General features: G+C 35.4%; 1 protein-coding gene across 1 annotated transcript; it reads right to left on the bottom strand.

Annotated features, from left to right (window-relative positions):
- Positions 1 to 2,285: 2,285 nt before the first annotated feature.
- On the bottom strand, positions 2,286 to 3,310 carry LOC135231384 (olfactory receptor 6C75-like). Its single transcript, XM_064285258.1, has one exon. It carries the CDS (start codon positions 3,222 to 3,224, stop codon positions 2,286 to 2,288), a length of 939 nt encoding a protein of 312 aa, XP_064141328.1. The 5' UTR covers positions 3,225 to 3,310.
- Between the last annotated feature and the right edge of the window lie 11,607 nt (positions 3,311 to 14,917).

The raw sequence follows: 14,917 nt of genomic DNA, 5'->3' as shown, positions 1-14,917 counted from the left end.
AGTTTTTTTAACCATTCTAAAATGGAAAATTTTTAAACATATATAAAAAGAGACAAGATAGAATAATTAGCTTATATGTACCCATCATCCAGTTTCCATAATTATCAACATTTTAAAGCAATTTTTCTGTATCATTCCCAGAAACTTTTTGGGGGAAGGGCTGGTGTCTTGCTAAATAGGATTTCACTTATAAATTCATGTCTTTCACCCTGAACTCATAAGAACATTTTCTTTTTACATAGCCATTTTGCCATTATCATACAAAACATTGTTAATAAATAATAATAGATTCTCCTGTGCAGTGTGTATTCAAGATTCCGTGGTTCATGCAAAGACATTCTGTTGTTTTGTTTTTGTTTGTGTTTTGCAATTGATGTACTTGAATCAGAATCCAAACAAGAGTCATATATTACATTGGTTTATTTCACTTAATTTTTTTAAATTTTACAACAGTTTTTTTTTTTCTTGAGTCATTTGATGAAGAAACCAAGTTATTTGTACTGTACAATGTCCTGATTATTGAAGTGATTGCTTCTTTATATCAGTTAACTGGTTTCTCTATTACCCAATTTCCTCTTACAAGTTAATTAGATCTAGGTTATTGATTTGGGTTCATGTTTTTAGGCAAAAATTGTTGAGAGTTGAGGTTGTATGTTTCCTATTGCACCATGTCATGAGGTACATAATAACTGGTTGACCTACTTTTATGAATTCTTAGATTGATCAGTGTGTTCAGGTCTTTTCAACCTGATACCTCTATTATAAACACTCCCACCTTCCACTGGTGATCAATCGGTTTATTTCCTTTTATAATAATATAAACTCATGTATTTTTATATGTTTGATATGTTTAATCTATTAAAAGCATTGTTCTTTTTTATGCTCTAGTTGTCTCATCTTAGGGTAAGGACTAGAGGTCAAATTGGTTCACGTATCCTCATGATATAACTTTTTTTGTTTCCTTTTCTTCTGGCACAATAAGATGTTCCAGACCCAACTTGTATGCTTTCTACCCCTAACCTGGAAACAAATCCCTGAGAATCCCTGGATCCTCTTGGTTGTGAATAGTATTTAAAAAAAAAAAAAAAAAATTACAGCCAGAATTGTTTAGAACCTAACATGTGTAATGGGCCTCAATTAATACCAAAGAATTTACAACATTTAGTTCTACAGGTTTAGTTTCTGTCCTTAGGGGGAACTGAGAAATTTTAAGTTTTCTTTCAATGATTTATAAACACCGCTGTTTGTCCTAGGGAATTTGAATTAATGTACTCACATTTTCTTTACCGCATTTCTTTTGGTCAATAACCATGCTTTATATTACAAACAACTGAGTTAACAAAAAAAGGAAAAAATCCCACTGACTTCACTTACCCTTCTGAGATCTAGCCTGTATCACTATCATCACCTGCAACAACACCAAAAGCACAAAATAACTCAAACAAAATATTCAAGTTTAATTTAGCATTATATGGAGACATGAGTATTTATTCAAACAAGGAATGTTTTACGTAGAAGACAAAATAACTTTATTTATTCAAGGAAGTTCTGTAAAAAAGACATAATATACCTTTGGCTTTGAAGCAAGGCAATAAAATAATTTCTTAATTATAATTCAAATCACTGGCATAGTTGGACTTTACTCATGTTAAAACATTAAAAATTTTAGAATTTAATTTTAAAAAATTATTCTGTATGAGGTCATATAAAATTGGATTCTTATTTATTCTTATGTATTAATCACACACAAAATGATCAAAGTTTAGCCTTGCCAAATGAAAAGGAATTTTGTAAAATAAGTTATTATAAAATAAATCCTACTTTGATTAACACTATAATGTATATAATCTATTTACACATAAAAATCACACTTATGAAACACGTTTATTCCAAAGAGCATAATGCTATATCTATTATCACTGAAATCTTTTCCTTGACTAATTGACTTTATAATTTATTTTGAGAAGTCCATTTTACCTTAAAAAAAAATGATTCTTACTACAAACATTCCATTTATATGACCACTCCTGGAAAGCATCATTGAAAACATGTTTCAGCCAATATGATCTATGAACAATACAGCATGTAAACTTTGAATTTTTAAATGAATAAAGGAAAAGGTTTGTAGAATACAATCTGTAGCCAGAAATGATAGCATAGAAGGAGCCTCAAAACAGGCTGAAATTGCCAATATAAGCTGAAAATATACACAAAGTAAGACAAAGTAAACCAAGGTAAACAAGGCAACATTTATATTCATACTTCCTTCATACTCTGATATTTTCTTATTTGTTTAAAGTAAATAAAACTTTCTGGACCATGTCCTTGAAGGCTTGTTTCACTTGCTGATTTCTTAGAGTGTAAACGAAGGGGTTTAATAAGGGGGCCACTGAGGTATTGAGCACAGCTACTCCTTTGCTTAAAGTCACTCTATCATTTGCTGATGGTTTAATGTACATGAAGATACAGCTGCCGTAAGAGATGGAAACCACAATCATGTGGGAAGAACAGGTAGAAAAGGCTTTTGTCCTTTGCTGAGCAGAAGGGAATTTGAGAATTGTCTTGATGATATAGCCATAGGAAAATATCACTAACATCAAAGTGACCATTAATGTCGTTACAGCCAAGAAAAAAGACATTAGTTCTAGGAAATGTGTATCTGAGCAAGATATCTGCAAGACGGGAGATGAATCACAAATAAAATGATCAATGACATTGGAAGCACAGAATTCCAACTTGAGTCCCAAGATCACTGGGGGAAAGATAATCAGGAATCCAGTTATCCAAGAGCTGAATACAAGTTTGTAGCAAACTGTGTTACTCATGATGGTGGTATAATGAGGGGGTTTACAGATAGCCACATAGCGATCATAAGACATGGCAGCCAGGAGGTAAAATTCAGTTACCCCCAAAAAGATGAAAAAAAATAACTGAGTCATACAACTCACATAGGAAATAGTTTCATCCTTTGTCACAAGGCTCACCAGGAATCTTGGAATGCAAAAGGTTGTGAATGAGATTTCTAAAAAAGAGAAATTTTGTAGGAAGAAATACATTGGTGTCTTAAGGCGGGAATCCAGCAGAGTGAGAATGATGATGGTTAAGTTCCCTGTCACACTCAGTATGTATGTAAAATATAGAAAGAGGAAAATTACAACTTGCAACTCAGGGTCATCTGTCAAACCCAAAAGAATGAACTCTGTCTGCATTGAATTGTTCTTCATTTCTCTCTTATGGGTTTTATCAAAGATAAATTTAAAAAAAGGGTGAAGAAACAGTAATTTAAAAGCTTAATTATTAGAGTAAATAATAAAACACAAAGAGAAGCTATTATCGATCAACGACAAAGTCGCAGACGCTATGCATACAGATTTTCTTATTACTATCTCCAACAACCCTCTTACATTTAAGATGGCAAGTGTCATAATTAATAAGTCTTAAGAAGAAAAAAAAACTTTTTAGAACATATATAAATATAAGGGAAAAAATCTTTCTGTGAGTTCAAAAACACAATCTCTCAAAAACACATTTTAAACAGAAGTTTTCAACTCAAACACATTTTAGAAATCAGCTACATTGTTCGTAAGGCCTATATCAAGGTTGTCTTATTTTTACTTTTCAAGTATGTTTTGTTAGCCGGCTTACACACTGGCTAGACTATTTCCTAATGGAATTTTTCATGAACATGATCCCTAAGGGACACAGAATCAAACAAGTCAGAAAAATACATTTTCTCTTCTTTACTATTATCTTTATCTGTGAAATCTTGCAATGTTGGTCATAACCCTCTCTGCCAACATGTTCCCTTCTTCAATTGTCTTTCGAAATCTGCTATATTCCAAAAACTTTAACTTTTTTGTGTTCACTTTCTTTTTCTCAGTTCCCATTTGAAAATTTATGCCTGCCCAGGACAATTACATATTGATTCCCTGTATAATTTCCTCCTAGTTTAATTAAATATGTACATATAACCTAGTTCTAAGAATTTGAGTATCTCAGTGATTTCCAGAATCAAGTGAGAAAAAAGTTACAGTAAGTCATGACATATTTGTGCCTAAAGTAGCTTCACCACTTATTGATTACTAAATGAAAACCGTGCGTTCTTTCTCATATCGGTTCTCTTGTAGTCAAGGTCTTCAAAACTTCTATTTTTTTTCCTTTATTGATAAATGAAAAATCTGTAGAAAGTGATAATAAGACAAAAAAAAAAATTCTAACTATTATGTAGCAAAATGCTACCCATAGAGTGAAGATTTTTCTCTTTCTTGATACTGAGACTTTGTTCATTTTTTATCAAATTACCCATTTCTATAGTTCATTTTTATAACTAATTGAAAAAGTCAATATACAGATTTAGGTGCATTTGATGAACGTGTACCCTTACATTTTATAGTTCTATACTATAAAATGAAATAATGTGATTATCAAAAAAATCAAACCACTAGTAAATATTTGCCTTTGATTTCCACAGAAAATGCCATAATTTACAACTTTAAAAAAAAAAAAAAAATCAAACTCTAAAGTACTTACCTTAGCTTTTGTATTTTCCTGGATTTCCTTCTAGAATACAAAAAGGGAGAAACAGTTGAGGAATTATGAACGTACTCACAATCCAGTTAATATTATTTCACTGAGAAATTGGGGAAAAAAATATTTTTAAGTGACTCAAGGCAAAAAGGCAAAATATACATCTGTGCTTTTGCAAATTTTCTACTACCCACCTCTCGCTCATATATATAAGTCTGGGCTTGTATCATTGCTCAGAACTTGGTTAGTACAAACTGCAGGATATTTGATACCTATCCCAGATAAGATACATTCCCTAGTATTTTCTCCAATTATATCCAGATAGTATCATATGTATTATTCATACAAATGAATACATCCTTATACTCTTTATAATTGGGAATGAAAATGGAAAAAAATTAGGAACAGCTAACATAAAGTATGACCATATCTTCCAAACAGGAAGATATTTTATTGTTAATTTTATATTTTAAAACAAGTGTTATTTTATCATTTTATTAATTACATACTCAAGGGATTCCTTTGAGAAAGGAAAAGAAAACTTTCCCCTGGGATTTGTAACCATAAGACACTAATGATGTACAATATACCTAATTCGTGTAGTATATTTTAACGGAAAATGAAGGGTCAGTATACATAAGGAGAATTGTGGTTATTAAAAATCTATAAGAGAGTGAAGCGAATCCAAACTAATCAATGTGGGGACAGATTACCTCAATATATAAAGTCTAACACAAGGAGAGCAATACCTCAAGACCCAAAAGAAACATTACTAAACAGAATTAAATGTAAAGCTAAAAGGTGCTTTAAGAGTTGTTGCCATGGAGTAAAAAATATAGGACACTCATAGTGGCATAAAAAAATTAAGAGAGAATGACAGTTACATAGGAATTTTAAGGTATTTCTGTTAAATATGTAGGAAAAAGTAAAAATATTAAAAGAAGGGATATCCTTGCACTTGACTTACTACACATGAAAGAAATACATAACATGCAAATAGACCATAAAGGCCACATAATCCCACTAACATCCCTTCATATAAAATGGCAAGGAATGGATAGGTGTGTTGGCAATGACACCCTCAGAAGACACAAATGAGAAGGGGGCCTATGATGGCATTGATTCTGGCAGAAAAGTTATGCCAGGAAAATTGCAGTTTTGTTTCTTTAGGACAGCATTCCTCCAGGAAAATAAACATTGTTTGTGATAACAGACTAAGAAATTAAGCTCCATTGCTTTAATATCTCTAGATATAGACTACCCCTAACTCTCCTCAGACTCTAGGATCCTTACAATGGTAAAGAGAAGATTTGGTAAATCTAAATTTTAAGCTTTCCCTTTAACTGGGCCTGAAGGATATGACAACATAGAGACACAATTCTAAAAGAAGCTAAAAGAAGCCATCTTAACCCTCAGTAATGAATATAGTCCTCCTGTGGAAAACATTAGATGAAAAAAAAAAAATAAGAAACATTAATTGTTTTGTAGTTTAAAAGAAATGGACTATCTGAGAGGTCAGAGCAAATACTCTTTTGTGAAACTGAACAATTGTAAGGAGTAAGAAAAATTTTAGGAAATGACCAATTTTTGGTCAACTTGCTATGAAAGGGGATTCAAGTTATGAAGTTAAAACAGGGATTAGCAAAGGGAAAATATGAATTCTGGTAAAGGTGACAAAAATTAAAATAAAATTTCTTAATTAAAAAAATGTGATAGAGCTAATGAACAGTACAGTGCCTTTTACACAAAACTAAGTCAGTGAGTCAGCTTAGTCATGGTGGCTTAGTCAGACATACTATGACAACCCCCTACAGCAAAGACATGAGAAACCAAGTGAAACAGATACAGATGACAGTCTTGGAATCCTTAGCAGCAAAAGGAAGGATGAAAAACTAGATTGACCACTGAATTAAAGGAGAAACAATGAAAACAGTGAAAGAGGAGATTTACAGATTGTAGGTGCCCTGCCAGCTAGCCTGGCACAGTGTGACCATCTTGAGACAAAATGAGCAGCATCTCCAGGTGAGAAACACAGGAAGGTAAATGCATGGAATTCCCAATCGGAGACGGAGATACTGTGTAGACAAATCCAGAGAAAGCAAGGTGCCATCTTCACTTCTACCAAATGATGAGCACAAAATCCTCCTGTCTTCACCCAACTTCCGTGCAGCCGCAGCATCACATAGCCCACATCCAAGCAGTTCTTTCAGGCTGACTGCAAATGCACTGAAACTCCTTGATCGCCCATTACCTACTGAGACACCAATTCACGCACACACAGAGGGTCTATCACATCCGTTTGTGAAGCATTACTTCACAGCAGCTATGGAGATGTACTGCTCTGACTTCCAAAGGAGGCACTAACTGCTTGCAATACCCCAGAAGGACCCAAAAGTTCCACAAGGGTTGTGGGGACCCTGACCACCTAACACTAGTCACATAATATCAGGGAAATAACCTGCTCTCTCATCTCCACTCACCTTAATAATGCCTTGGAGACAGCAGACAATAAAAAATCATATGAAGAAATAGGATAAGTAAGCAAAATAAGAGCAACAGAACACCTTCCTCAGGAACACGTGGTAATAAAACTACCTGATAGAAATTTAAAAGACTTATATTTAGGCTCCTAAAAGTTATCAAGGAAAACACAGGTAAAACTGTAGAAGAATTCAGGAAAACAATACAAGAACAAAATGACAAACTAAACAGACAATTAGAAACCACACTAAAATAATAACTAGAAATCCAGAAGATTAACAATAAAGTATCAGAAATGGATAACTAACGGAAGGACATGGAAGTAGAACTGAATCAATGGAAAAAAGAATCAATGATATAAAGGACAAATCCCTTAATATTAATTTGTTTGAAGAACAGTCAGAAAAAAAGGATGAAGAAAAATGAAGAAAGTCTAAGAGTATGACAGACAAAAAGAGGAATAAATTTTACATATCACAAATTTGAGAAGAGGAAGAGAATAAAAAAAGGAAAGATTCTTTAAAGATATAATGGTAGAAAACTTATGAAATATCATAAAAGACAAAGTTTCCATCCGAGAAGCTCAATGAAACCCATACAGGATAGACCACAAAAGAAATTACCAAGACATATCAAAATTAACCTCTACAAAACCAGAAAGAAAAGCAAAAAGAATTCTGAGAAAAGCTGATGAAAAAGGAAATATCACTTACAAAACAATGTCAATAAGACTGAGTGATAAAAAAAAAAAAAAAAGATTAAATAAGGTTCAAAAAAAAGGTAAAATACTAGAAGTAAATCTAACCAGGGACATAAAAGACCTATACAAAGAAAACTATAAAACCTGATTGCAAGAAACCAAGATTCCTACATTAATGGAAATGGATAAATGCTCATGGATAGGAAGACTCAACATTGTGAAAATGTCAGTTCTACCCATGAGGAGCTACAAATATAATGTAATCCTGATCAAAATACCAACCACATTCTTCAGTAAGATGGAAAACCTAATCACCAACTCTATACAGAAAGGAAAGAGAGAGAGAGACTTATCTCAAACAAACGGCTCACACGACTGTAGAGGTGGGTAAGTCCCAAGTCCATGGGTCAGGTGTCAGGCTTCAGGAGTACCTTCTCCTTACTCACAAAGTTTCAGGGGCTGAAGGACCCAAGATTCACAGGTCCGATGGGAGTCTGCTGGCTCATGGGCTATGAAGACTGATGAATCAAAGATCAGTAGGTAAGACTGCAGGCTGCTGTCTCAAGACCCAAGAACCAGAGGTCAGATGTTGAAACAAATGCAGAATCCAGAGCAGAAGAAAAGCCAGTGATCTTGCCAGAAAGTCCACATATTCATAGCAGATCTCATCATGAAAGTAATTACATCATTACGCAGCTGCCAAACTGCATCATAACTGCCAAATCACTGAGAATCATAGCCCAACCAAGGTGACACACACCTTAAACATCACAGATGGATCTTGGCTGAAAGCAGAGAATACCAGAAAGATGTTTACCTGTGTTTTAGTGACTATGCAAAGGTGTTTGACTATGTGGATCATAACAAATTATGGGTAGCATTGCAAAGAAGGGAAATTCCAGGTCACTTAATTGTGCTAATGAAGAACCTTTACAGAGACCAAGAGGCAGTTACAACAAGGGGATATTGCATGGCTTAAAATCAGGAAAGGTGTGCATCAAGGTTACATCTTTTTACCATCCTTATTCGATCTGTACACTCAGCAAATAATTTGAGAAGGTGGACTATATGAAAAAGAATACAGGGTCAGGGTTGGAGGAAAACTCATTAACAATCTGCGATAAGCAGATGACACAAGTTTGCTTGTTGAAAGTGAAGAGACTTGATGGCACCTAACAACAACAACATGCAAAACCTACAGGCAACGTTATTCTCAACCAAAAAAGATTGAGAGCATCACCTTTGAAAAGGAGAACAAGACAAGGATGTCCTTTATAACCACTCTTATTCAACATTGTACTGGAAGTCCTAGCTATAGCAATATGGCAAGAAAGGGAAATAAAGTATATTCAAATTGGAAAGGAAGAAGTAAAATTATCCTTATTCACAGATGACATGATTCTATACATAGAAAATCTCAGACGCTCTTCAAGAAAGTTACTGAAACTAACAGATTCAGGAAAGCAAAAGGGTACAAGATCAACATACAAAAATCAACTGGGTTCCTCTACACTAACAAGGAGAACTTCAAAAAGGAAATCAAGAAAACAATACTATTTGCAATAGCCCCCCAAAAGATAAAATATCTAGGAATAAACCTAACTAGAGATGTAAAAGATTTATACGAGGACAACTAAAAAACAATGCTGCACAAATCCAAAAGAGACCTATATAAATGGAAAAATATCCCAAGCTCCTGGATTAGAAGACTTAACATGGCGAAAATGTCAATACTACCCAAAGTAACCTGCAGATATAATGCAATCCTGGTCCCAACAACATTCTTTAATGAAATGAAAAAACTAACTTTATATGGAAAGGAAAGCAGCCCCAAACAGCTCAAGCAATACTGAAGAAGAAAAAAAAAGTAGGAGCCCTCACACTTCCCAATCTCAAAACGTACTATACAGGCACAGAAATCAAAACAGCCTGGTACTGGTTCAATGACAAGACACATAGCCCAGTGAAACAGAATTGAGAACCAGGAAATAAACACATCCATCTACAGCTAGCTGATCTTCGACAAAAGTGTTGAAGTCCATTCAATGGGAAAGAAACAGTCTCTAACAAATGGTACTGGCAAAACTAGTTATCCATTTTCAGAAAAATGAAATGGGATCCATACCTCACATCATGCACAAAAACTAACTTAAAATGAATCAAAGACCTAAATGTTAAAATTGAAACTATAATGTTCCTGGAGGATAATATAGGAACAAAACTACCCATTGCTGTTGAGTCGATTTCGCCTCATAGCAAAACTATAAGACAGAGTAGAACTGCCCCGTAGGGTTTCCAAGGAGTGGCTGGTTGATTCAAACTGCCGAACTTTTGGTTAGCAGCTAAGCTCTTAACCACTGTGCTGCCAGGGTTCCAGGGGAAAAAAATTAAGGAACCTAATTTTCAGCATAAATAGCCTATTAAACACAACTAAAAATGCATGAACAGAAGATAATTTAGATAACTGGAATTTCTAAAAAGTAAATATTTATGTTCATTAAAAGAATTTATCAAATGAGTAAAAAGAGAACCTACAGACTGAGAAACAATCTTTGGCAATGACATATTTGACAAGAGTCTAATCTCTAAAACATACAGAAAACTTCAACAACTCAACAACAAAAAGACAAAAAATCCAATGGAAAAAAATGGGCAAAGGACATGAACAGACACTTCACCAAAGAGGACATTCAGATGTCTAACAAATACATGAAAAGATGCTCACAATCATCAGTCATGAGAGAAATGCAAATTAAAACTACTATGAGGTACAATCTCACCCCTGCAAAAATGCCAATGATGAAAAAAACAGAAAACAACAAATGTTGGCAAGGTTGCAGGGAGATGGAAACTCTTACACACTGCTAGAGCACTGTAAAATGGTTACAACCACTATGGAAAACAGTACGGTGCTTCCTCAAAAAGCTAGAAATAGAAATACCTTATGATCCAGCAATCACACTTCTAGGTATATATCCAAGAGCTATAACAGCAATGACACAAATGGACATATGCAAACCTATGTTCATTGCAGCATTATTCACAATAGCAAAAGTGCCCATCAATGAATGAATGAGTAAACAAATTGTGGTACATACAAACTATGAAATACTACACAGCTGTAAGACTAATGAGGAGTCCACAAAACATCTTATAACATGGATGAATCTCGAAGACATTATGATAAGTGAAATAAGTCAATCACAAAAGAACAAAGTATGGTTGCACTATTTTAAAAAGTATAGACATACACACAGAAAGAAACATTCTTTTGTGGTTACCAGGGATGGGAGGGAGAAGCAGGGGGAATCACTTTCTAGTCTGCACAATTTGACCAAAGTAAATGAAGAGACTAAGAAGTAAACAAAAAAAGGAATAATTTTGGTAAATGCTGGAACATAACACAATTTTGCAACAACAGCAATAAAAACCAAAACAAAGTGTGTGTTACATAGGTAGATGTGTATGCATTTATATGTATAGGAGGGCATATGTGAGTACATGCGCATGCATATATATAGGCGTATCTATAGGCGTATGTAAATACATGTTTGCATGGGATGAATATATATCCACACATACAATAGGAGGCACAGTTAACGAGACTTCCTAGATATATCCAAACAACTTGCAGGATTGGTTTACTGGGTTAAAAGGCTTAGGACCATTGTCTCATAGGATAATTTAGTCAATTGACATAATAAGGTTCATAAAGTTAATATTCTGGGAGCTTAAAAGCTTTCGAGTAGCCATCTAGGATACAACTCTACTTGACTGGAGTGAAAGAGAATGAAGGAAACCAAAGACTCAAAGAAGAAACAACCCACACAAACTACAGTCCCTTATAACCTGAGACCAGAAGAACTAGATGGTATCCAGCTATCACTACCAAATGTTCTGACCAGGACACAGTAGAAGGTCCTCGGTAGAATGGGAGAAAAATATAGAAAAAACTCAAATTTCTAAAAAAGTTCAGACCTACTAGACCAATAGATACTAGAGGAACTCTTGAGACTATTGTCCTAAGATAACCTTTGAACTTGGAATGAAGCTACTCCTGGAGGTCACCTTTCAGCCAAATGATAGACTAGTTTATAAAATAAACAATATCGTCTGCAAGTAATATATCCCTAAAACAATCAACTATATTATATCAAATAGTCGACATTTACCCAAAAGCAAAGATGAGAAGGCAAGGAGGGGAAGGGAAGCTAGATCAAAGGAAACAGAATGAAAATAATGAGAATGCTGACACATTGTGAAAATTGTAACCAATATCACAGAAAAATTTGTATAAAAATTGTTAAATGGGAACCTAATTTTCTGTGTAAACTTTCACCTAAAACACAATATTTAAAAAAAAATTAAATCCGGTGGTGTTCAAAGAAAATTCAAGAAATAATCTTTGAATCCAAATGAATATAATAAAAATTTGGAGAGGTAAATAATAGGAAATACTTCTATACAATATAATGTACATAATTACACTCTCCAGAAATAGAGTCTTGATCTAACATAAGAAAAAAAAAAAAAGAATTTAAAAAGAGATAATGGAATACAATTCTAAGCTAAAGAAAGTCTCGAGTTTACAAATTGAAAGGGATCACACAATGTCAGGCAAAATTACCACAAAAAAACATAGCTGCCTAATTCTTAAACATTTTCATTAACCAAATAACTCTTGAGCTCTTTAGGCAGAAAAGCAGTATATTTACCAAAATGACCTGACGTCATACTTCTTTACCTACGTAATCCCAGAAGAGAATGAACCAATATCAGTACAATTCTGAGAGAAAAATACTTCAATCTATTAATCCTTTATTCTCATTAAGCTATTATTTATTTGCAAAACAATAGATATAGGAGGTGGGGTCAAGATGGCAGAGTAGTCAGATGCTTCTGGGGTTCCCTCATAAAACAAAGACCCCAAAAAAGTGAAACAATTATATTCATGACAAGCCAGAAGCCCTGAACACCAAAGGCAAAGTTAGAAAACGGACCGAGTGACAGGGGTAGGGAGAGACAGTTCAGAAGTGGTGAGGAGTTGTCAGACCTGAATCACCTAGAACTCTTGGGCACCATTCCCTGGAGTAACCGCAGCAGGGCTGGCGATAGTGTTTCAGACACAGTTTCCTCAGGGAGAGACTGTGAGCTGCACAGACTACTCATACCTCCAGAACCAGAGAAGAATGGCAATCTCAGCAAAAGCTAAGTACTTGAGAATATTTTAGCATGCCCCAGCCCACAAGCTGGCTTCAATGGCTGTCGATAGGTGTAAGATAGGTTCTGCTTCGTGCTCTGAGCCATTCTCCTGGCCTTGGCGTAGGAATAAATTCACAATTGGGGGAAAAGATAATCTGCCAGCTCTACTAAGCTGGGGAGCTCAGGACAGAAGTAGTTCCTGTCCAGGCACAAATGTTCCATGGAATTTGAATACATCTCAACTCTGCATGGACTTATGTGGGCCCATTTCAGGAGAATAGGTCCTTGTTTGCTGACTGCAACTGTTTCAGCTGTGCAGCAAAGAGGTGGGTGTTTGAAGAGTGACACCACTTTGCCTATTAAATAGGGTCCCCACCTACCCACATCAGGGGCCTAAGGACTGGTAGCTCCACCCACAGTACCAAGCCACCCACAACAGGAGTCCAAGGATAAGTGGTACTCCCAGTCCTCACAATCAAAAGCATTGGATGCCCATGGTCCAGCTGCAGAACCCACCTACCTGTGTGCTCTAGGGAACAAGGACACGGTTTCCACACAGACACTTAGGGGGATTGTTGTCAGCCCGCTGCCTTGTTCAGAGCATGACCACTTGCTGCAACCAGACACCTGTGCCTACACCAAACACCCCTGCCCCTCTAAGACTGTAGAACAGCCTGTACCACACACTTGACCAACTACCTGGACACCTGAGATGAATCCATACAAGAAAAGTGAATGGACTCCTAGGCTCATATGCCTAGTAACAGCTCTAGCCATCTGGTGACAGGACAATAGAGCATCAAAGACAAAAATAATCAAGCTAGCTAGCTCACTCAAGCAGCCTATTTGGGCACATTAAAACAAAACAAAGGAAGAAGCTAGGGCTCAGTAAGCAAACAAAATAATACAATAACTTATAGATGGCTCAGAGACAACCCAAAACCAAATCCACTGCCATCGAGTCAATTCCAACTCATAGAGACCCTATAGGACAGAGTAGAACTGCCCTATAGAGTTTCCAAGGGGCATCTGGCAGATTTGAACTGCCAACCTCTTGCTTAGCAGCTGTAGCACTTAACCACTACACCACCAGGGTTTCCCTCAGAGACAACAATCAATATCAAATCACATAAAGAAGCAGACCATGATCGCTTCAAAAAAGGCCTCAAGGAATCTTCTGGTTGAAGGTGTCTTCCTGGAATTACCGGATGCAGAATACAAAAGATTACTATACAGAACTCTTTAAGACATCAGGAATGAAATCAGGAAGAAAATCAGGCAAAACCCAGGACAAGCCAAGGAACACACAGATAAAGCAGTTGAAGAAATTGAAAAGGTTATTCGAGAACATAATGAAAAATTTAATAGGTTGCAAGAATCCACAGACAGAGAGCAATCAGAAGTTCAGAAGATTAACAATAAAATCAGAGTTAGACAACTCAATAGAAAGTCAGAAGAGCAGAATTGAGCAAGTGGAAGGCAGAATTAGGGAGACTGAAGATAAAACACCTGGCACGAATATATTCCAAAAAAAAAAAAATCAGATAAAAGAATTAAAAAAGAAGAAACCCTAAGAATCATGTGGGACTCTATCAAGAGAAATAACCTACGAGTGACTGGAGTACCAGAACAGGGAAGGATAACAGAAAATACAGAGAGAATTGTTGAAGACTTGTTGGCAGAAAACTTCCCTGGTATTGTGAAAGATAAGACGATATCTATCCCAGATGCTCATCAAACTCCACATAAGGTAGATCTCAAAAGAAAATCACCAAGATGTATTATAATAAAATTTGCCAAAACCAAAGACAAAGAGAGAATTTTAAGAGTGGCTAGGAATAAACGAAAAGTGACCGACAAAGGAGAGTCAATAAGAATAAGCTTGGACCAGTTGACAGGAACCATGCGGGCAAGAAGGCAGTGGGATGACATATAAAGCACTGAAGGAAACAAATTGCCAGCCAGGAATCATATATCCAGCAAAACTGTCTCTCAAATATGATGGCG

This window comes from Loxodonta africana, chromosome 4 (genome assembly GCF_030014295.1).
Source record: "Loxodonta africana isolate mLoxAfr1 chromosome 4, mLoxAfr1.hap2, whole genome shotgun sequence".
Taxonomy (NCBI): Eukaryota; Metazoa; Chordata; class Mammalia; order Proboscidea; family Elephantidae; genus Loxodonta; species Loxodonta africana.
This window is presented reverse-complemented; position numbering and strand designations above follow the sequence as displayed.